At 40.4% G+C, this 24,565-nt stretch overlaps 1 protein-coding gene across 3 annotated transcripts in view; it reads left to right on the top strand.

The window, feature by feature from the left end:
• Window positions 1-24,565, top strand: part of ABRAXAS1 (abraxas 1, BRCA1 A complex subunit) — a 39,752-nt gene that overhangs the window by 12,048 nt on the left and 3,139 nt on the right. For all 3 annotated transcript variants that reach the window (XM_089670530.1, XM_089670529.1, XM_089670528.1), the window contains exons 3-8: window positions 863-899; window positions 2,576-2,642; window positions 15,023-15,216; window positions 18,349-18,468; window positions 19,515-19,599; window positions 22,280-22,388. In XM_089670530.1, the coding sequence (XP_089526656.1) occupies window positions 863-899; window positions 2,576-2,642; window positions 15,023-15,216; window positions 18,349-18,468; window positions 19,515-19,599; window positions 22,280-22,388 (612 nt within the window). The remainder of the gene's footprint in view (window positions 1-862; window positions 900-2,575; window positions 2,643-15,022; window positions 15,217-18,348; window positions 18,469-19,514; window positions 19,600-22,279; window positions 22,389-24,565) is intronic.

Below are 24,565 nucleotides of genomic sequence, written 5' to 3'. Positions count from 1 at the left end.
TCAGACATTGATCTTCCCTGCACAAAGCCCTTACATCACTTTCTTCTCCTACCCAGGACTACATGCCCCATGATGCATTGCTTCTCACACATTCACAAGTTCTCAGACACCTACTGACATGTTTGAACGGTGTACTGAGCTGTTGCTGTGCTGCACTGTGCATACTGACATGTATGGACAGGATACTGAGCTCTGTGAGCTGCACTGTGTATACTGACATGTATGGACGGTGTACTGAGCTGTAGGTGTGCTGCACTGTGTGTACTAACATGTATGAATGGTGTACAGAACTGTAGGTGTGCTTCACTGTGTATACTGACATGTATGGACTGTGTACTGAGCTGTAGGTGTGCTGCACTGTGTATACTAACATGTATGAATGGTGTACAGAACTGTAGGTGTGCTGCACTGTGTATACTGACATGTATGGACTGTGTACTGAGCTGTAGTTGTGCTGCACTGTGTATACTAACATGTATGAATGGTGTACAGAACTGTAGGTGTGCTGCACTGTGTATACTGACATGTAAACAAATGATGAATTCTGTATGGAGGCCAACTAATCGGCTGACTAACTTATCAATAATAAAAATAGTTGATAACTATTTTTATATTTTGATTATGTCGATTAGTTTCAGCCATATACCTGAAGCTTGAATACACACGTAAAACGCTCATATATGCTTGCAAAAATGCTCAATTAAAAACGCATGAAGTCATTCTGCTCCGATGCGAATGCAGTCTCAGCCTTATGAGCACTATAAAATAACATACTTGATGCACTATACTATTACTGTACTATTAAGGTTAGCAGCGATTTATCAACCCACTGATGAGACCACTTTCTATTTTTATCTTACAGATATTCAAAGGCACATTCCTTGTTATCGGCTTTTCAGGTCAGTAATTAGGGTTTCCCTCTCATCTAGTGATTCTGTAATGGCTTGGTTCTTAATCATTAGCCCATGGAGCACTGGTAGTCTCCAGTACAGCTGATGTCCTTTCATGATCAGCTACAAAGTGATTAAACATATTAAAAGCTTTAGGAGGCTGTGTGCAGGAGTTCATTTGTTACTAATCTTCAGAAACAATTGAGTACTGTCTATGATACTTTATTTGCACTAACCTACACTTTTTCAGGATCAGAGGGGGTATGTCCCCTTCTTCTTTGTACAAGCAGTTGTGCAAATAAAAAAAGTATCGGCACAGATTCTGTCGCAAGTGTACTAATATGGTTACAATCACCTCAAGCTGAAAATATTCAAAACTATTCATGCAGTTGATGATTAGTTTTTAATTTGAAATTAAACAGGATGCAATATTCATATGTATGATGACTCAGTATTTTACTGTAATTGACCTCAGTAAAATTGCATGTGCGGTCAAGTTCCATATTACACACAGGACAGTCAAAGTATTTGTGGAAACATCTATTGTGTTTGTTGACACTTGTACGTTTAAGCATACACATCCTGATCTCTTCTGATAAACTGGTTTTGTCAAGCATTTACGCATAAATTCCCCCTCTTCAGGGCTTAGTGTTATGCAACTGAAATCTGGATAGGTGGTTACTCCTGAGTGATAATTCTTTATGAACTTTGGTTAGACCAGGGGTCTGCAACCTTTAAGACATAAAGAGCCACTTGGACCCGTTTCCGAGAGGGAAAAAAAGACTGGGAGCCGCAAAACCATTGCAACATTTAAAACAAATCCGACACTGCATATATTGCAAAAAACGCTCTGGTCATGAAGGGGGTTTAAGGGCCCAGTAAGCAAAGGGTTAATCAGGGCCACAGTGTATCGTCATAATCACAATCATAGCCTTAGGTCAGTGGTGGGCAACCTTTTTTTTCGACTGAGCCAAATCTCGCCAAAACCACGATTGAAATTTATTTTGAGAGAAACATTTTTAAAACTGAAAATACATCCCCCATATAGTAATTCATCCCCCATATAGTAATTCATCCCCCATAGTAATTCATCCCCCCTATAGTAATTCATCCCCCCTATAGTAATTCATCCCCCATATAGTAATTCATCCCCCGTAGTAATTCATCCCCCCTATAGTAATTCATCCCCCCTATAGTAATTCATCCCCCATAGTAATTCATTCCCCATATTGTGTGAATTCACTTACCTTTGCTCCGCGCGTTCCTCTCGCTGGGTTCCCGCGCCGTTCTGGTCTTCAGGGCGGACTGTGAGAGGAGAGGAGTTCGTCACGCTGCCCCGCCTACATCCGGGCTGCCCCGCCTACATCCTGACAGCCAGTGTTTGCCAGCGGGCGCCCGGCACACAGAAGATCTGCATTAAAAGAGCCGCGGCTTGCCGACCCTATTGCCTGTCACCTGGTGGGCAGTGTGCTCCGGAGCCGCAGGAAAGGTGAAAAAGAGCCGCATGCGGCTCCGGAGCCGCGGGTTGCCGACACCCGGGTTAGACGCTCGCTTAGTGATCTGTTTGCCCGCCTTTGCTCTTGAATGTTACAAATGTTTGATAAACAGGTTGCCAATATATATTTTTCCTAAAAATCACTTGCACCTCAAACCTTTATCTATATCTAATGATGTATAACTCTTAGTTTTTACAGTGGCCTTGGTGAGGTGGACAAAACTGCATTGCAAAATCTACTGTCTTGCCAAGAAAAGGTAAGTGAATACAAAATGTATGTGGGTTGACACGTTTTGTTGTCAAGACTTGTAACTGTACATTCCCAGGATGACTTAATTATTATCAGAGCTTACTAGTATGTGCCTTGGTTATCATAACTTCTGAAAATGAAATGTCTCGATATGTCAACAACTTGTCAGATTCAAATGTACATGCTTCACAACATTTTTTTATTACAATTTTAATCTGGTATGAGGCATGACATGCTGTTCTTGGTTAAGGCTCTTACACTCAACTATATGCTACATTCATCCCATCTACCCAGGAAGATGTATTCAGGTTTAGTGATTGCAGCTAAGGCATGCATTCTGGCCTTCTGGAAGCAGGGGATCCCCTCCCCCCTTATCTCTTATGCTATGTTTCTCCAAGATTACTAAAATCACCATATGGAAACCCTCACAGCTGCTCTTAAATGCAGAAAAGAACAGAGGTAGGTGCACTTGGTTCTACTGGACCATGTTCATGTGCTCTCAGGAATTTGAATCCCTGCTTGCTAGTTACAAGCAAAACATGTAAACGTGTTCTCCTTTTGGTGCTACTGCAGTGATGGTTCAGGTGCGGGCTCATAGGGATTCCTCCCTGGTACCCCCTTCCCATCCCCCCTATAGTTCGGTCCATATATATTTGGATACAGGCACAATTTTAGTTTCTTTCAGGTATTTACCAAAACATATTCAAGCTATAGTTATATAATGGATATGGGCTGAAAGTGCACACTCTCAGGTTTAATTTGAGGGTATGTACATCCAAATTGGAAGGAAGGGTTTAGGAATTACAGCTCTTAAGAGTAGCCACCCCCCCCCCTTTTTTTCAAGGGACCAAAAGTAATTGGACAATTGAATCAAAAGCTGTTTCATGGCCAGGCGTGGGCTTCTCTATTATTTTTTCATCAATTAAGCAAAAAAAAGGTCTGGAGTTGATTCTAAGTGTGGTATTTGCATTTGGAATCTCTTGCTGTGAACCTACATCATGCGTTCAGAAGAGCTGTCCATGCAAGTGAAACAGGCCATTGTAAGGCTTCAAAAATTAAACATCCATCAGAGTGATAGCAGCAACATTAGGAGTGGCCAAATCAACAGTTTGGTAAATTCTGAGGAAAGAAGAATGCTCTGGTGAGCTCCGCAATATAAAAAGGCATGGACATCCACAGAAGACAACCGTAGTGGATGATCGCAGGATCCTCTCTATGGTAAAGAAAAACCCATTCACAACATCCAGACAAGTGAAGGACACTCTCCAGGAGGTGAGCGTATCATTGTCAAAATCTACAATCAAGAGACTTCACGAGAGCAAATACAGAGGGTTCACCACAAGGTGCAAACCATTCATAAGTATTAAAGATAGTTATTAAGAGGTTGTCAAATGAATTATCATGTCACCCAAAATTTGGTCTCCATTCAGTAGCCAAAAGAGGCATTCAAAAAAAGAGGATTTGTGAAAAGAAATTCACAGAAAAAGCGGCTACATTATGAACAGAACGTGACACTCAGAAAAATTTCCAAAAATTATGCTTTATTACACATATATAAATATGACATATGGGCATTCGCCCTGGTTTACCATCACCTCAGTATGAGACAATACACATAGACAGACCTAAAACCATATAAAATGACACCAAGACCGGTCTTTATGCATGTGCAACAGAGAAAATGACTGCAAGAGTCTAATGTCCCTGTAGCACAGACACATAGGTGAACACTTCCCAAAAGAGGTGTATCCAAAAATTATACCATAGGCATACCATAATATTGAATATTATAAATAAATAGAACAATACCATTATGGTGAATCCCAGTCAGGGAATCCAAAATTGTACTATGGATATAAATATCACATGTATGCAAAGCAGCAAGCACAATATGCGTCAAAAAGAGAACACCAAGCCTAAGCCTGTATGGAAGGAGACTTAAATGTCAAATATATGATGCAATACATTCCTGTGCCAGCACACGTGGTTGGGGCCCATTCATCTGTAATATAAACAGCTGTATCCTAGAGCTCTTGAATGAAAATATGCCCCATTTATTCCCAGGGTGGAAGAAAAGATGCAAAAAGCAACACTCTGCTTGAAATGGTATCTTCACCACTATATGTGGACTACACACCACCTTTCGTAGGGAAAACAGGACATATCCCACAAGATCTTCTGCCTGTTGAAATATATGTGGTATATCCTGTATCCTACACAACGCACCATGATGTCCCCATCCTGTAGTGAGATAAATGATATGTGGGAAGTCACTGACAGAGTTTCCACTCAGTAAGATATATAGGTGTCATAAAGATTACAGAGGACCATATATCTAATGTCCTGTAACAATCCACTCACCACCTGTGCTGTGGGTATTAGGAATGAAAGAGATGTCCTTCATGGGTACTGCCATACACGGCCACAAAGGCCTAGGAACCACCGCTGACATCCGCCGATATACCGCGGGTTCCAGCCCCTTCTTGGCGCTTTTGCTGCTCACACTTGCCTCATGGCATGTGAAAATGGCTTCCTCCTTGTGGGTCAGCGTGCGTTCCACCTGATGCGCATGACCGGAAGTGACGTATCTGACGTATGACGTCAACGCGTTTCGCCGATGGGCGTATCTCACTCAGCTTCGTCAGGACCAATGAAACAACTGCATTTCAATTTCCTATTTATAGTGGGTAAAGACCCACCCATTTATGCAAAAAAGCTAACCTGCAATTGTTCCTAATGGAAGAAAAAAAGGGGGCTAAATACTTAGCACAGCTGCTGGTCTTTGTTGAATATAATTAAAAAGACAGACGGCTGGAGTCCACAGAGAGGGGAGAGGCTTGACAATTTTGACATTGCATATATTGATCAAAAGATCATGAATTAAACATACCAGTCAATTAAGGCCTTTATCACATTTTAACCAGAAGATGGCGATATAAATCAGAGAATCAACAATTCTATTCATTGAATCAAGTTTTTTAAGAGACAATGTAAATTACCAAAAGACACCACAAGATGGCAATATAACCTGAGAGTTCTCATAAGGGTCATTTCAACAAAAATACCTCAATTCTCAGGCAACCATCCTATGGTGTGGTTATTGTTCAAAAAGAGGAGGTACTAAGGGACAATTAGCCAGACAATCACTCCTTTTACATTTTTTAGAGCTATATAGAAGCTCATACCATAAGATCATCCATATTTTTGTTAATGTTCCCAATATATATAGGTTTATTTTGGGGTTATTTAATCTAAAGTCCAACCCTTTATAAAGACAAAAAAATGCCGTAAATTGCCCACCGCATGGCAATAAGCAGGTACTTAGTCCTATAAACCTATTTTTCCAAAAACACTTGGAGGTCACATTCCACATTTAACCCCTTAGGGTACAGTGTATCAAGTTTATATATCCAGTGTTTCTCCTTTTTAAGCAGTTCTCTGTCAAAATCACCTCTCCTTTGTGGGAAGTGCAGTGCATAGAAACCTTTTACTTTTGTACCGTCCAGTTTACCTCCATGATATTTGGCATAATGTTGGGCAAGATTACTGTCAGGGTCATTTGATCTAATATCTCTAAGATGTTCACCTATTCGTACTTTGAGTTGTCTTTTAGTCTTACCCACATACATCTTTTTACAGGGACAGGTTAAGATATATAATACTCTCACTGTGGAGCAGTTTATGAGACTCTGAATCTTATAATGAGTGTTATTTCCTGAGTCATAAAAGGAATCCGTACGATCCACATATTTGCAGATTTGACATTTTTCCGCATTTAAACATCCCCTTGGTACGTGATTTTAACCATGTTGTTTGTTTTAATGGTTGATAATCTGAATGAATAAGGAGGTCACCAAGATTTGGTGCTCTTCTTGCTACCATCTGGGGGCGCTCACCTACAATCTTACTCAACCTAGGACATTGAGTTAGAATCTTCCAATGTTTTTCTAATATCAATTTTACATCTTGCCATTGGGCTCCAAATTGGGTTATCATTCTAACAGGTTGATCACTCGGTTTAGCCTTTACATCCTTTTTAGGAGATAATAAGTCCTTACGGTCAGTTTGATATGCCCGTCTCCGAGCATTTCTAATTTGGGAGTGGGAATATCCCCTTTCTCTAAATCTTCTATAGAGTTCCTGAGCCTCCATTCTAAAGTCATTGATGTTTGAGCAATTTCTCCGACATCTCAAAAACTGTCCCACTGGAATCCCTGAAATCAGTGAACGTGGATGATAGCTTCTTGCCTCTAGTAGGGTGTTGGCAGCAGTAGGTTTTCTATATGTCTTTGTAAGGAGTCTTCCATTCTCAAGTCTAATCTCCAGATCCAGAAAAGAAATACATCTTTCATCAAATATATACGTAAGTCCAATGTTGAAGGAGTTCTGATTTAACTCTCCCAAAAATAATTTTAATTCCTCAGATGTTCCTCGCCACACAAGGAACACATCATCTATATATCTTAACCAGATCTGGACATTAGCAAGAAATCTTGATGATCTGAAGACAACCTGCTCCTCCCAAAACCCCAAGTGGAGACATGCGTAGGCAGGAGCCCACGGTGCTCCCATACTGGTACCTCTAGTTTGTTGATAAAAGGTATTGTTAAATTGAAAAAAGTTATGTTTTAATGCAAACTCCAATAGCTCACTAATAAATTCGTTCTGTCCTCCCAAACTAGGATATGTTTTATCAAGAAAATAGGAGACTGATCTCACACCACATTCATGTGGGATAGAGGTGTAAAGTGATTCCACATCTATTCCCACTAGAATGGAGTTATCATTAATGATCATGTTTTCAATCTTAGCCAACACATCTTTAGTGTCCCTTACATAGGAGGGGAGATTAGGAACCATATCTTTAAGGAACAAATCTATATATTTCCCTGTTTTATCTAGGGGACCATTAATGGCTGAAACAATAGGTCTACCTGGAGGATTTTCTTGATTTTTATGTATTTTAGGGATAATGTAAAAAGCAGGGTGATTAAATTCTTCAGTTCTCAAATAGTCATATTCTTTTTTAGTTAACAAACCCACTTCTTTTCCTAGTATTAAGATGGAATTTCGTTTTTTTACCACCATATGGAAAGGATTCACAGTCACTTTCCTATATGTGGATAAATCACTCAATAAGCGCTTCACCTCCCTAACATAGTTTTGTTCATTCAAAATCACTACATTACCCCCTTTGTCGCTTCTCTTAATAACAATATCTTTGGTCTCTTTTAGTTCTTTAAGAGTTTTTCTTTCTTTTTTGGTAAGATTATCACCAATTGGCATTTTCCACTCAAGATTTCTAAGGTCATCAGCAACAAAATCTAGAAATGTCGAGATCCTCATATTGGAGCGAATTTTCGGCATTTTTGTCGATCTAATATTCAGATCAACCTTCCTATTTATATTATTGGAATTATCCAGGTCTATTACACTCTCATCACCATCCTCATTTTCCTCTATGAGAGATATCAACATATCTAGCATCTTGCGGTCCTCAATGGACGGGTCAGAGGCCATGTCCTCCAAAATAGTGGGATTACCATGTATCATTCTCAAGAAAACTTTTCTTAGAAATAAGTTAACATCTTTAAATACCTCGAACTCGTCCATGGGGGTCACTGGTGAGAAGGACATACCTTTGTTCAACAAAGAAATATGTTCCCTTCTGAGTGGAAAATTAGCCAAATTGATTACCTTATTGTCATGGATATTCTCTTCTACTACCTCCTTTGGCTTCTTGTTCTGCCCTTGTCCTCCTGATGTTTGTTTTTTAAGGATTCCTCTACTTTCTTTTTGGATCCTCTTCCCATCTGTGATTGATGGATATGAGGAGGCTCTCCATTTTTGTTGGTCTAAAAAAGAGACAGATTTTCCAAGATTTTCAGAGTCACTTTCACTGGACATGGTTTCTCCCATTGATCTAGAATGTGAGCGAAATACTCTCCGTTTAGATCGACTTCTACTTCTTTTTGTAGTGAGATCAAATATCTCACCTGTTTCCCAATCTTTTAGATCACGTCTAAATTTAGTTTGTTTAGTAGTTCTAAGATTTTTTTGTACTTTTTCAACTTCCTTTTTCAATTGTTCATTATATTTTTCAAAGTTCTCCTGATTTTTGAAGGGATCTAAACCTAATGCACTTTTACTAATTGCCTGATCCAATTCTTCAAGTTGTAATTTTTCCTCCTCGACAATGAGTTTCATACCATTAATCCCATGTTCTATACACAGCACTTTCCATTTCTCCAAAAACCTTTCATTATGTAAATGTTCAGCTGGAACTACCTTGCTTCTCAAACCACGTGGGATAATACTCTGTCTAATATAAGCTTCCAAGAAGCATACATCCCATTTCCGATTAAGACGTTTAATAACAAGCTTTTTATGTTCCCTGAACTTAATTTTAATATCCTCATCTTCATTGGATAGATTTGGGCCTTCTGCTACAAAGGCTCGATGCATTTCCAACTCTACCTCCTCTCCCGGTATAAATGCCATGAATACAAGCCTCTCCACTCAATGCGCTCCAAACGTCTAAAAAATTTTGCAAACCATTCATAAGCCTGAAGAATAGAAAAGCCAGCTTAGACTTTGCCAAAAAAAATCTAAAAAAGCCAGACCAGTTCTGGAAAAGCATTCTTTGGATGAATGAAACTAAGATTAATCTGTACCAGAATGACGGGATGAAAAAAGTATGGAGTAAGCTTGGAACAGCTCATGATCCAAAGCACACAACATCATCTGTAAAACATGGCGAAGGTAGTGTGCTGGCATGGGCATGCATGGCTTCCAGTGGCACTGGTTCATTGGTATTTATTGATGATGTGACAGAAGCAGCCGGATGAATTCTGCAGTGTTTAGAGAGATACTGTCAGCCCAGATTCAGCCAAATTCTGCAAAGTTGATTGTACGGCGCTTCACAGTACAGATGGACAATGATCCAAAGCACACTGCAAAAGCAACCCAGGAACTTTTGAAGGAAAAGAAGTGCAATATTTTGCAATGGCCGGGTCAATCACCTGATCTCCTGACCACCGAAACTGCCTTACTCAAACTCTCCAACGACCTGCTAACCGCCAAAGCTAATGGCCACTATTCAGTGCTCCTACTCCTTGACCTCTCTGTGGCCTTCGACACAGTCGACCACCCCCTCCTCCTCAAAAAACTACACTCCCTCGGCCTCAGAGATTCTGCTCTCTCCTGGCTCTCATCCTACCTGTCACAACGCTCTTTCAGCGTTACCTATAATGCTACCACCTCCCTCTCACTCCCCCTCTCTGTTGGGGTCCCTCAAGGCTCTGTCCTCGGGCCCCTTCTCTTCTCCATCTACACCTCCTCCCTTGGCCAACTCATACACTCTCACGGCTTCAACTACCACCTCTATGCCGACGACACACAAATCTATCTCTCAACCCCCCACCTCACCCCCTCGGTCCCGCCCGAATCACACACCTGCTGAGCGAAATATCAGACTGGATGTCGCTCCACTTCCTTAAACTGAACCGAGTTTCTTGTCTTCCCTCCAGCCCGGACACCACCCCCCATTGACTTCTCTATCACATCGAATAACGCTACCATCAAACCCGCCCCGCAGGCCAGAGTACTTGGTGTCATTCTGGACTCCAACCTATCCTTCCAGCCCCAAGTCCAATCTTTAACAAACTCGTGCAGACTCCACCTCTGCAACATCGCCAAAATCCGCACATTCCTAACCCCAGAAACCACTAAACAGCTCATCCACTCTCTCATCATATCACGACTCGACTACTGCAACTCCCTCCTCACTGGCCTGCCTCGCCGCTGGCTATCCCCGCTTCAGTCGATCCTGAATACGGCTGCCAGACTCATTCACCTTTCCAACCGCTCTGTCTCCGCCACCCCCCTCTGCCAATCCCTCCACTGGCTTCCGATTGCGCAACGGATCAAATTCAAAATCCTAACGCTGACGTACAAAGCTGTCCACCATACTGCCCCGAACTACATCACTGACCTAATATCCAAGTACCGCCCAGCACGCACACTCCGCTCCTCACAAGACCTCCTTCTCTCTAGTTCTCTGGTCTCCTCCTCCCATGCCCGCCTCCAGGACTTCTCCAGGGTGTCACCCATCCTCTGGAACTCCCTGCCCCAACCCATCAGATTATCACCTACTCTCCTCACCTTTAGGCACACCCTGAAAACCCATCTCTTCAGGGAAGCCTACCCCACCCCCTGCTCACTTGCCGACCTCCTCCACTCTTCCTACCACTCCATCCCCCACAGCTATCTCCTCCTGTACCACTATCCCCTCCCTCCTAGATTGTAAGCTCCAAAGAGCAGGGCCCTCAATCCTCTCATGTTTTGCATTGTATTGGTATTGTTCTGTCACATGTTCTGTCCCCCTCTGTAATGTACAGCGCCGAGTGAACTATTGGCGCTTTATAAATACTGTATAATAATAATAATAATCTCAACGCAACTGAGCATGCATTTCACTTGCTGAAGGCAAAAATAAAGGCAGAAAAACCCACAAATAAAGAACAACTGAAGACAGCTGCAGTCAGAATCTGGCAAAGCATCAGAAAGGAGGAAACCCAGTCTTTGGTAATTCCCATGGGTTCCAGACTTCAGGCAGGCATTGCCAGTAAAGGATTCTCAACAGAATATTAAAAATGAACATTTTATTTATGATTATTTTCATTTGTCCATTTACATTTGAGCCCCTGAAAATGGAGGGGTTGTGTATAAAAATGGTTGCAGTTCCTAAAATTTGTACTTGATATTTATGTTCAACCCCTTGAATTAAAGCTGAAAGTTTGCACTACAAATTCATTTGAATTGTTTTGTTTTAATTTATTCTGGTGGTATACAGAGCCAAAAGTATGAAAAGTGTGCCTGTGTCCAAATATATATGTACCTAACTCTGTGTGTGTGCACGCACGTGCAATTGTGACTCAAGTCATATTGTAATTGAATGATATTAAAAATGACATTTTCTTTTCAATCTGCAGCACTGTAGTTTTTTGTAAAATGCAATATAGCTGCCTGGAGGCATTCTGCACACTGTACGGAACACCCCATGAAAATGTAATTTCCTGCTTGTGTGATTGGCTTACTAATTTACCAGAAGTCTGCACTAAGATACAAATCGGATTTTCAGCATCCCCAGCAACAACTACCAACTACTGTCATTTTTGGTGAGATACTCCCAAAGGGAAATCACATCTAAAGTGATGCAGACCCTGCCAATTTTCTCATTCGAACCCTGCAGGTGCAGCAGCTGATTGATAATTATAAAACCACCCCCATACAGATTTAGTCTGTTCATGGACACCTACAAACATACAGCTATTTCTTCAGAATAACAAAATGTAGGAATTTGCAACAAAGTTTGTTAAAATCTTTGCAATGTTCATAGATCACCCAGAGGGGCAAGTTGTTGAGGACAAAAAAAAAAGTGGAGTTACTCTTTAAGGTGGCAGGGTTGTCGATTTTTGTATGTTTGTATTGTGGGTTTTTTTTTTTTTCAAACCATGTAACCTTTTAATGGTCACCACACAATTGTCGGCACTCTGCGCCATGCCTTTTTGTATATTATTGCTGCTCCCATACTCATTGCCATATAATGCTAAAAATTATTTAATAAAGAAGCTAAAAAAAGACACTTTAGTATACTGAGGCTCTGTATCCCTAATACGAAAGCTGACCTTACCTTACATAGGTAGACATGATTTAGTTGACAGAGGCAAAGCCTGCCATTAGTTCACCTACCTCCAATGACGGTTCATTCAGATAAATAACTATTAGCTTTCTATAATTCTTTACAAGCAATCAGTGGTGAATCATTAATTAAACCAGTAATTCACCAAATTTCTCATTGAAACACAGGAAAAATACATATCACTGTTTAAAGTGTGTTCAAAATCTTCCATTAGGTTCCAAGAAGCATTTAATGGTATCTGTCCTTGAAATCCCACTTGGTGATTGTGGATGGGCATACAGTGTAGTTTTACATATTAGGAAGGTAACCATTTACCACTGGCTCCCATTTACCAGGTATGATATTTTTTATAGACAACTCTAGGCGGGATATGTATGACAAAAAGGAAGAAGCTTGAGCATTTGATGGTCAAAACAAAACCTAAGAACGAAGTCTTAGCAGGACTCAGAGATGGTAGTTTTACTCTAAATATTGATTACAGGCATGTAGTTATGGAAATACTGAACATCAACTCTTAATACTCCTCTTGTGCACCATGGAAGTCATCATGGGATTGTATTTTAATCTGTAGTCAAATAATTCTAAAGAATGGAATTATTTTTACTATGTTTTACAAAAGCAGAGTGCTAACCTTTTTATGGAGTAGTGATCACTGGATTGTCTTCTTTATTAAAGATGAATTTTAGGTATAGATATTTTATACATACAGTGAGGAACAGAAGTATTTGAACACCCTGCGATTTTGCAATTTCTCCCACTTAGAAATCATGGAGGGGTCTGAAATTCACATTGTAGGTGCATTCCCACTCTGAGAGACAGAATTTAAAAAGAAAATTCAGGAAATCGCATTGTATGATTTTTAAACAATTTATTTGTCTTGTACTGCTGAACATAAGTATTTGAACACCTAAGAAACAGCAAGAATTCTGGCTCTTAAAGACCTGTTACTGTGCCTTTAAAAAGTCCACCTCTACTCCACTCATTAATCTAACTTAGTAGCACCTGTCTGAGCTCTTTAAAGACACCTGTCCACCCCACAGTCAGTCAGACGCCAACTACTACCATGGGCAAGACTAAAGAGCTGTCAAAAGACACCAGAGACAAAATTGTGGAACTCCACAAGGCTCGAAAAGGGCTACGGGGCAATTGCCAAGCAGCTTGGTGAAAATAGATCAACTGTTGGAGCAATTTTTAGAAAATGGAAGAGGCTGAAGACGACTATCAGTCTCCCTCGGACTGGGGCTCCATGCAAGATCGCACCTCGTGGGGTATCACTGATGATAAGAAAGGTGAGAAATCAGCCCAGAACTACAAGGGAGGAGCTGGTCAATGACATGAAGAGAGCTGGGACCACAGTTTCAAAGGTCACTGTCGGTAGGACACTACGCTGTCATGGTTTCAAATCATGCATTGCACGGAAGGTTCCCCTGCTCAAGTCATCACATGTCCAGGCCCGTGTGAAGTTTGCCAATGACCATCTGGATGATCCAGAGGAGGCATGGGAGAAAGTCATGTGGTCAGAAGAGACCAAAGTAGAACTTTTTGGTCTAAACTTCACTCGTCGTGTTTGGAGGAAAATGAAGGATGAGTTGCATCCCAAGAACACCATTCCTACTGTAAAGCATGGGGGTGGTAACATCATGCTTTAGGGGTGCTTTTCTGTGAAGGGGACAGGATGATTGCACTGTATTAAGGAGAGGGTGAATGGGGCCATTTATTGTAAGATTTTGAGCAATAACCACCTTCCCTCAGTCAGCATTGAAGATGGGTCGTGGCTGGGTCTTCCAACATGACAACGACCCGAAGCACACAGCCAGGATAACCAAGGAGTGGCTCCGTAAGAAGCATATCAAGGTTCTGGAGTGGCCTAGCCAGTCTCCAGACCTAAATCCAATAGAACATCTTTGGAGGGAGCTGAAACTCCGTGTTGCTCAGCGACAGCCCCGAAACCTGACAGATCTAGAGGAGATCTGTGTGGAGGAGTGGGCCAAAATCCCCGTTGCAGTGTGTGCAAACCTGGTCAAGAACTACAGGAAACGTTTGACCTCTGTAATTGCAAACAAAGGCTTCTGTACCAAATATTAACACTGATTTTCTCAGGTGTTCAAATACTTATGTTCAGCAGTGCAAGACACATAAATTCTTTAAAAATCATACAATGTGATTTCCTGAATTTTTTTTTAAAACTCTGTCTCTCAGAGTGGGAATGCACCTACAATGTGAATTTCAGACCACTCTGTGATTTCTAAGTGGGAGAACTTGCAAAATTGCAGGGTGTTCAAATACTTCTGTTCCTCACTGTAGTTACATTGATCCAGCTTGGACCAATGTAACTATGTATATAACATGCCTAGATGATGCCCCTGGAAATCACTGAAGCAGACGCCACTACTCCAGTCAGAGAATTCTTTGCATTCATTTAGAAGGGGCAAAGCATTCTCTGAATGGCGCTTGTGTCAAATGGCTGACCTTCAGTGTTCAGAATGCAGCAGGGCAGCTGCAGAGGTTCCTGGAGTAGCAGTGTCTACTTCAGTGATTTGCAGTTTCCAGAGGCATCAGCCAAGATGGACCAATGTAACTATATATAAAATATCAATACATGGAATTTATCTTTATGTTTTGTGAATTATTATGCCAACTTGTAATTCTTATATTCCTGTGCTTTTTGTTTTTTTTTAACACAGGATGTAATTGGATGGTACAAGTTTCGGGATAACACAAGTCAGACAATGACTCTAAGGGAGAGACTTCTACATGAGAACTTGCAGATCAGCCTTTCAAATCCAGGTCTTGTATTTTTGTTAGTCACCTCACAGTGTACAACAGAGAGAGAATCGACTCATCGCATGGAGTATGCTTTACATAAACCACAAGACAGGCAAGTTCTGTTTATTAATTTCTTGTGCTAACAATAAGAATTGTGTGGGTGACAATAATGTTTGATAATGAATATTTTTTCCAATCTGAATCTTTAAGTCTGTAATTCTGTATACCAAAAAAATTGAAACTACAATATACAGCAACAGTATTGTTTTCCCCCCAAAATAGCTTTTTTTCTAAAGCATTCTTTGAGTTCCAATCAGTTGACTTTGTTTAGGAACATCTTGTCAGTATGTCGTTATCATTCTGTCAGTGAGAAGGAAAGCATTCCCAACTCCTGTCCAGTTGTCACCAACTGGGACTGTTGTAACTTTCTGGCAGCTCCCAAGTTGTTAAAGTGATATTAAATGTTCATGTTTTTTTTTTTTTTTCCAAATAACAAACATGTTATACTTACAGTGCCTTGAAAAAGTATTCATACCCCTTGAAATGTTCCACATTTTGTCATGTTGAAACCGAAAACGTAAATGTATTTTATTGTGATTTTATATGATAGACCAACACAAATTGGCACATAATTGTGAAGTGGAAGGAAAATGATAAATGGTTTTCAACATTTTTCACAAATATCTGAAAAGTGTGGTGTGCATTTGTATTCAGTCCCCTTTACTTTGATACCCCTAACTAAAATTTAGTGGAACCAATTGCCTTCAGAAGTCACCTAATTAGTAAATAGAGTCCACCTGTGTGTAATTTAATCTCAGTATAAATAGAGCTGTTCTGTGAAGCCCTCAGAGGTTTGTTAGTGAACAAACATCATCATGAAGGCCAAGGAACACACCAGACAGGTCAGGGATAAAGTTGTAGAGAAGTTAAAAGCAGGGTTAGGTTATAAAAAAAAAATATCCCAAGCTTTGAACATCTCACGGAGCACTGTTCAGTCCATCATCTGAAAATGGAAAGAGTATGCCACAACTGCAAACCTACCAAGACATGGCCGTCCACCTAAATTGACAAGCCGGGCAAGGAGAGCATTAATCAGAAAAGCAGCCAAGAGGCCCATGGTAACTCTGGAGGAGCTGCAGAGATCCACAGCTCAGCTGGGAGAATCTGTCCACAGGACAACTTAGTCGGGCACTCCACAATCTGGCCTTTATGGAAGAGTGGCAAGAAGAAAGCCATTGTAGAAAGCCATAAGAAGTCCCAATTGCAGTTTGCAAGAAGCCATGTGGGGGACACAGCAAACATGTGGAAGAAGGTGCTCTGGTCAGATGAGACCAAAATTTAACTTTTTGGCCTAAAAGCAAAACACTATGTGTGGCAGAAAACTAACACTGCACATCACCCTGAACACACGGTCCCCACCGGAAAATATGGGGGTGGCAGCATCATGATGTTGGGATGCATTTCTTCAGCAGGGACAGGGAAGCTGATCAGAGTTGATGGGAAGATGGATGGAGCTAAATACAGAGCAATATAAGAAGAAAATCTGTTAGTCTGCAAAAGACTTGAGATTGGGGCGGAGGTTCACCTTCCAGCAGGACAACGACCCTAAATACAGCCAGAGCTACAATGGAAGGGTTTAGATCAAAGCATACTCTTGTGTTTGAATGGCCCAGTCAAAGTCCAGACCTAAATCCAATTGAGAATCTGGCAAGATTTGAAAATTGCTGTTCACAGACGCTCTCCATCCAATCTGACAGAGCTTGAGCTATTTTGCAAAGAAGATTGGGCAAAAATTTCCCTCTCTAGCTGTGCAAAGCTGGTAGTGACATACCCAAAAAGACTTGCAGCTGTAATTGCAGTGAAAGGTGGTTCTACAAAGTATTGACTCAGGGGGGCTGAATACAAATGCACGCCACAACTTTCAGATATTTATTTGTAAAAAATTGTGAAAACCATTTATCATTTTCCTTCCACTTCACAATTATGTGCCACTTTTTGTTGGTCTATCACTAAAATCCCAATAAAATACATTTACGTTTTTGGCTGTAACATGACAAAATGTGGAAAATTTCACCCTAGGTTCACATCTGTGCGGGTGGTGCCACTGCGGATCCGCATGAAAATCCGTGCACCCGCACAGAGAAATGCTGACCCGCGGGCGGGTGCCATTAGTTCTAATGGCACACCGCTCATACTGGAAAACGCAAACGTACTGGGAACCGAGGTTCCCGTGCAGGCTGCGTTTTCCAAAGAAGTGCAGGAACTTTTTCCCTGCGTGTCATGGGCACGAGAATCCATTCAAATAAATGGGCTCTTGTGCCCGTGCAAAATAGGTGTGAACCGGGGGTCAAGGGGTATGAATACTTTTTCAAGGCACTGTACCTGCTCTGTGCAATGGTTTTGCGCAGAGCATTCCTGAGCCACCTCCTAATCAGGTCCCCCATTGGTGCTCCAGTCCCCTCCCTCCTGCCTAGTGCCTCCATAGCAAGCAGCATGCTATGGGGACACCTGAGCAGGGTCACTCCCAAGCTGCTGCTCTGTCTACTGAGCCTTTACAACCACTTTAAGGAGCGGCTTCTTGCTGCCTCTCATTACTTTACGTGTGCACTTATAGACTACCTATACTAGATGCCTATCTGTCATGCTGGTCAAATGGCTTTATTACTCTGTCACTGATGGAGAATAGGCATGGATATAATAACAGCCAGAACTCCTAATATGCATACTTGTTACAGGTTGCTGAAGCAATTTGATCAGCATGACAGCCAGGTAAACAGTATTTTTAGAATGGGAGGTCAGTAACAGTGGCGTCTATACACACAGGTTTTCACTAATAAAAAAAAAAAACCTACATGAAGCTAGTTAAAAAACAATAAGGAAAAATTGCACTTCTCATGTCAACTATTGATTCTGATCTTCTGATTCAATTATGAAAACCGCTTGAATATTCTCTTGTGTTGCTGCAATTCTTGATTCTCCACTTGTTTGCTGTGTATATTATAAAAGAATCTCAAATCCATATTCCCATTCCATGTCAGAGGGATCCAGTGGTCATCCATGCAGTATTCCAGCATCCATCAGTGTATCTTAGACATAGCAAGTGACAAATCGCATTCTTCATTGATTGTACTTAAGTTCCCATGCACCACTTTTCTTCTTTTCACTCACCTCTTTGAAAGTTCATGTTTCGGTAACATTAGATGTTTGACATACACAAAATAATGTACTTTATTTTTCGTTTCAGTGATTGTCAGAAAATTCCTCTAATTATTGCCAACCTTGGAATGTCAGAGCAACAAGCATACAAAACCTTATCTGGATCATGTGTGTCTCTTGGATTCAACCAAGCTGTTAAAAAGCATAGGTGGGCATTAGGTTGTTTACAGGTAACAAACAAATCCCTGCATTTTTGCTTCTGAATTTTAGATAAAGGACATTAAAGCAGAGCTCCAGTCTCCTATTTAAAAATCGAAAGTCCGCAGCTACAAAAACTGTAGCTGGCTGCTGACTTTTACTAAACAGCCACTCACTTGTCCTGCGTTCCAGCGCTGTGCTCAGGCTAGCCATTTTCACCCTGTGTCTCTTTCTCCAGCATCTTTATTATGGGCACCCAGCTGTGACTACACACTGTGAATAGTCTGACAGGGACCTGTAATGTGACTGCGGGGGGGGGGGGGGGGGGGGAGGAGAACTTCCACTTCTGATCTGATCGCCTAGGCTGTGTGAGTATCTATTAAAATTGGGATAAAGGTTTAATATGCAGTAAATAAATAAAAACTGACCCCCCTATCCGTGGCAAATGGTTTTTCTCAGCAGCCCTCTTACTGCTACATCTGCAGAACAGCTTGTTCTTTTGAAAAAGTTTAAGTTTGAAAATGTACATTTTTAAAGAATCACACACATCTACTTCCTTGATTTCCATGGCCCATATTTACTATGCCCTTTGAATAGGCAATGCTGTGTCACATTTTGCAGGACTTGGCTTCTGAACTACAGAGGTGCTGGGAGGAAGAGTTTGAGGGAACAGTCAATACAGGAATCTCTGCTTGCAGGCAGCATGTTATCATGGGATATGTAGGCGATCTTTGAAAACTCACTTATTCAGGGAAGCCTACTCCACCTCCACCTAAGAACTGTACCTGAATCACCTCTATCAGATCATCACCTCCCCCTTCCTTTAGATTGTAAGCTCCATATTCCTTCTGTACTGAAATCTATTGTAATTGTACTGTCTCCCTTATATTGTAAAGCGCTGAGCAAACTGGCAATATATAAATCCTTTATAATAATAATAATGTAGTCTGCAGAATAGAGTATTGCTTCGACCTAATTAACATTTCTAAATGTTCCCTATAACATAGAAAAACCTAACTTTATAATTGTAGGCAATCTTATTTTTTATCTTTAAAGCTTGGACTTTTTTCACAAAGATGGAACTGTAAAGGAAGTTAGTAAAATTACAGCTATGTGTACAAGTCTACAGGAGGAACTAAAGGTAAGCTGTGCCATAGAAGCAAGTCTGATTCCTCTTGTTGTTTTCATTAATGTGTAAAGGTGGCTATAGATAGAAAAATATGGAATATTTGCAGAGCATATGATCACAGAATGACCAACCCTCAGAATACTGGGAAGATTTTTTTTCATTTTTGACCAAGCATGTGCAAAATTTATTGCTATATAAATTATGCACATGCTAGGTCAATATGGAATAAATGCCTTTCTGCACCTGGCCACTAAAGAGGGGGTTTACTCCTAACCTACTGAAACTTCATGAAGCCAATTGAAACCTTATATAACACAGCGCTTAGTGTTAACTCCTCCATAAATTCTCAAACAATTGACACAACAAAAGAAAAATTACATCTTTAACCACTTGCCCGCCGCCCCATAGCAGATGTACTGCTACAGGGTGGCTTCACTGGACAAATTCATGTAGATATACGTGATTGTGTATTTCTGGGTAGGAGGAATGTGTGCCGGCCTACCTGCGCTGCTATTGGCTTCTGAGGATGTCAATCACCGGGTCCCAGCCGGTGATTGTCATCCGAACGTCGGCAAAGATGAGAGGAGAGAGATCTGTGTGTAAACAACACAGATTTCTCTCCTGTCAGCATGGACGTGCTGCTTTCTATCTCTGCACAGCAGAGAGCTAGAAAGATGCAAGTCTCCTTGGTAAAACACAACACAAAAACACTCCCTAACACAATTAACCCTTTGATTGCCCCAGATGTTAACGCCTTCTTGTCCAGTGTTTTATATTAGCACTGATCACTGTATTCGTGTCACAGGAGATGTCAGTGGCAGTTAGTTCCCACCCATTCTCAGAATGCCTGCCGCACTCTGGCTATAAGTCGCTGATCGCCGCCATTACTAGTATAAAAAAAATTTAAATTCCATTATATATACCACCATTTGTAGACGCTATAACTTTCACGTAAACCAATTAATATACACTTACTGTGATTTTTGTTTTTTTTTCTGCAAAGACATGTAGCAGAATACATTTTAGCCTAGATTTATGATGAAATCTTATTTATTTTTATTGGATATGTTTTTTATAGCAAAAAGTTTTATTTATTTTTATATATATATATTTATATATATATATAAATAATATTTTTATTGTTTTTGACATTTTGGTGACATTTAACTGTTGTGTATGTCATGCACATGGACAAAGTTAGGGATAATTACTGATATCTAGTGTTCAGATAGAGTCCCCCTCTAGTAGAAGAGAGGTAGGCTAAAACATGTCAGATTTTTTTTGCAACTGTCACCCCTTTTGCATTGTATCTCATTTTGTTTTCTGGTAGGTGGGAGAAACTCTCCAACTGTATTGAATACAGCTCAATAAAAAAAAAAAAAAGATACATATACCCGACTGGACAGAGTAGTGTGGTAATGGCCTGTCAGTAGTTTTCTTGTTTTTTTGCGTCTTAACTTGCCTTCTTGCGGATAGACATGGTAGGAAGGAGTAGGAATCCAGAGGATTTACTCCCCTTCTTGACCAGGCCATTTTTTGTGTTATGGCGCTGCTTTACTTTAACAATTATGCGGTCATGCAACACTGCACCCAAATGAAATTTACGTCTTTTTTTTTTTTCCCCACGAATTCAGCTTTCTTTGGGTGGTATTTGATCACCTTTGCAGTTTTTATTTTTTGTGCTATTTAAAAAGAAAAGATCGACAATTTTGAAAAAAAAAAAAATATATATTTTTGACTTTTTGCTATTAAACATGTCCAGTAAAAAAAAAATCAAAATTTCCTCAAATTTAGGCCAAAATGTATTCCGCTACGTCTTTGCTAAAAAACCCCAATATGTGTAAATTAATTGGTTTACATGAAGGTTTACAAATGGCGGTATATACACTGGGGTTTTTTTTTTTTTTTACTAGTAATGGTGGCGACCAGTGACTTATTGCAGGGAGAACTGTATTGTTTACTAACAGTTCTCCTCAGTTGGAGATCTTCGGCAATCGCCAGGCGTCTGCAATTAATCACGATTGGTGGCGCAGGTAGGGTGCACGCCCCCTACCCAGAAATGAAAAATCGTGTGTGTATATATATCTGTAGCATGATTTCTGCTATGGGGCGGAGCTGAAGTAGTTAAGAGATCTTTCTACAGTTAGGGGATATGCTGTTATAGGCAGCTGTCACCAGAGCATGTGTACCCTTTAGAAGATTTGTTTCTGTGTATGATTTTTATTAAACCTGTATGTGTATATTTTGGCAGCCATATAAGTTCATTACATAATGTTCCCATTCATCACTGTGGGTGGCTGATAGAAAATAATGCAGTCTGTACCTGGTTTATACCTATTATCAAAACCGGACAGGATTATAAAGTTTAGTGTGCGCTCCCTCTAGTGGTTGATCTACAAATGTCTCTCATAGCACATATAAAATGTGAAATAAAACATTCTAACTATAAATCTATCTGCACTGAAATTACACCGAGATTTTATTTAAAATACATTAGTATAGCAGCCTAATTAAAATTCCACTTTGGTAAATTTGATATGGTTATCACTGTAAATAGGTACAGTCCAAGTAACTTTTTTTTCTTTTATAATTTTAAAATTGTTTCATTTCTTACTGATGATTGCTACATTCTCCTATTCATATGCACCAACAGCCTGTGTTAGTGAAAAGTAACAGCTTGCTATGTCTGTAGGAAACTTGCTCTCGTGTTGTAGAAAGTGAATATTCTGTGGAGCAACTGCTACAACAAGTTCACCAACTAAAACAGCAAATTGCAGAAAAGAAAAAGCTTCTTAACAAAGGTAATTTTAGATTTTCTAATACTGCTCATAACAACTAACTTTCAACAGGCTTTCAGGATCCCACATTTAGCACTCCCAGAATGGAGCTACTATGTCTGCTTTAAAGCTCAACTCTGTCACCACAATTTTTATACTTAACGGTTTCATTTTTTTTTATTACTGGAATCTGTACCTCCACTGTGACTACGCAAATGCCCCATTTACTTTCTTTGTAAAGTACTCTTCTGCAGTACTTTACAATTATTTACAAGTAGTGACAAAAAAAGCACAGCTTTTAATAATAAAGGGCTGGGCTATAAAAATATTAGGCCTTCTGAAAGTATAAGGCTCCATGCACACTGATTTAAAAAAAAAAAAAAAAAACGCTGCTCTTAGAGGAATTTAGCATTTTGTCTGTAGAAACCAACTAATATTATCCTGTGTGTCCAAGCACATTAGGTAGTCTAAATGCTTTTTTTTTTTAAGCTTACTGTTTAGAGGCAGAAAAAAAAAACTTCTGTTTTGCGTCTTTGAGAGCGTTTTTCTGGTGCTAGTACAAAAAAAAATACAAAATAAGCATTTTTTTTTTTTTTTGCCAAAAGCACTGGCATTTTTCTAAGCCAGTGTGCATGGAGCCTCAAAGGTACCTGGAGCTGGGCTTTAAGGACTTCAAGAAATCTGCTTGGCACTTGCTAAATGTGTTCTAACTCAAACTGAGACATAATGGTTTTCCACTGAAGACACTTTTAACCTCCTTAGTGGTTTTCCCGAGTGTAGCTCGGGGTAAAATTTCAATACCAAGAGCGGTAACCCCGAGCTACACTCGGGCTTACCATGCGGCGTTGCTCAGGGGGTCCCTGCAGCACTTACCTTGTCCTTCGCTCCCGCGATGTGTCCCCTGCAGCGTCCCCGGCCATCTCCTCTGGCCGATGCCGGCAACCGGCTTTTGTGTTCCGGTCCCTGTGACGTCGGGACGTACGGGCACCGGAACCGACGGGAAATTTTTAAAACATGTCATTTTTGCTGTCATTGCTGTTTCAATGCATTTCACATACATTTTGTCCCGAATGCTTTGTCCTGTGCCCTGCCTGCATTTTGAATGTTCTTTCTGCCTGGAAACTGAGAAACGTCCATGGCGTCCAAAAAGCGTCCCTTTACATCAATGTCCGGAATGTTTACTAGACTCTTGTTCGTACAGATTTCAGTGAGTTATTCCTAAAAATTACAGCCTACAATAAAAAACGACATATTTCCATGCAGAATAATGGTACCGCTTTCATCACAAAAAATCGGAAAGAATCATACCGCTGAGGAGGTTAAAAGTAGTAGTTAGGTAGTAAGAAAATCCTTTATGCAGTAGTTTGAATTTGAACCCGTGAAGTCCTATTGATTCAACTGTACCCTAATTTCAAAGTTCAAGAAATAGATTTTATGGTAACTTAAAAAAATATTATCGTTCACATGAGGGACACGAGAATTCAGATACAGTCAGGACCAAAAGCAGTCCAACTGAGGTGTGGGCAACCCAGCGAAATACACTAATGGACCTCATTAGCAGGGCTGGAAACTGCCTGAATCTGAAAGAAATAAGGTTGCTGCACAGGTACTGACTTAGAATAAACTCACCAGGTAAAAATAGGGGGGAAAAGCACAAAAAAAAAGAGAACTAACGCAGCTACCATATCTAAGGATTAGTAAGCTGTAACAGATTAAATTTTTGGTTTTGAGTTAATACGGCTTCCAGTGCTGTACATGTCCAACATTTTCTGTATCTTTTAAAGCTGGGAGGGAAGGGACGTCAAACTGTGGCAGAACTACAAGTCCCATCATTCCTCTGCAAGGCATGCTTGTAGCTGTCAGTCTTGCAGTGCTTTATGGGACATGTAGATCCACAATAGCCAAAGGGCCACAGTTTGCCCACCCGTTTTAAAGTGTTATCTTATTCAAAGCTTTCAGTAGACGTAGATGCTAGACAGTTAAGCAACTTGCTGGTTTCATATATTGCCTGGAAACTACTGGTGAGATCTTTGTGCATGAATCTACACCCGTCGTAGCCATTATGGGAGGGGGATTCTGCTCTGTCTTCTAGATATTTTTCCGGTATATTGTAATAAGTGAAAAATGAAGAGCTGAAACATGTGCACGTGCCATGTGTGTAGAACAGCTGCAAATTCACTACAATAAGATGATCTCACTGC

Source organism: Staurois parvus, unplaced genomic scaffold (genome assembly GCF_062004578.1).
Source record: "Staurois parvus isolate SC_StPar_1 unplaced genomic scaffold, SC_StPar_1.0 ptg000091l, whole genome shotgun sequence".
Taxonomy (NCBI): Eukaryota; Metazoa; Chordata; class Amphibia; order Anura; family Ranidae; genus Staurois; species Staurois parvus.
The sequence above is the reverse complement of the archived record's forward strand: the minus strand, read 5'-3'. Positions and strand labels throughout refer to the sequence as shown.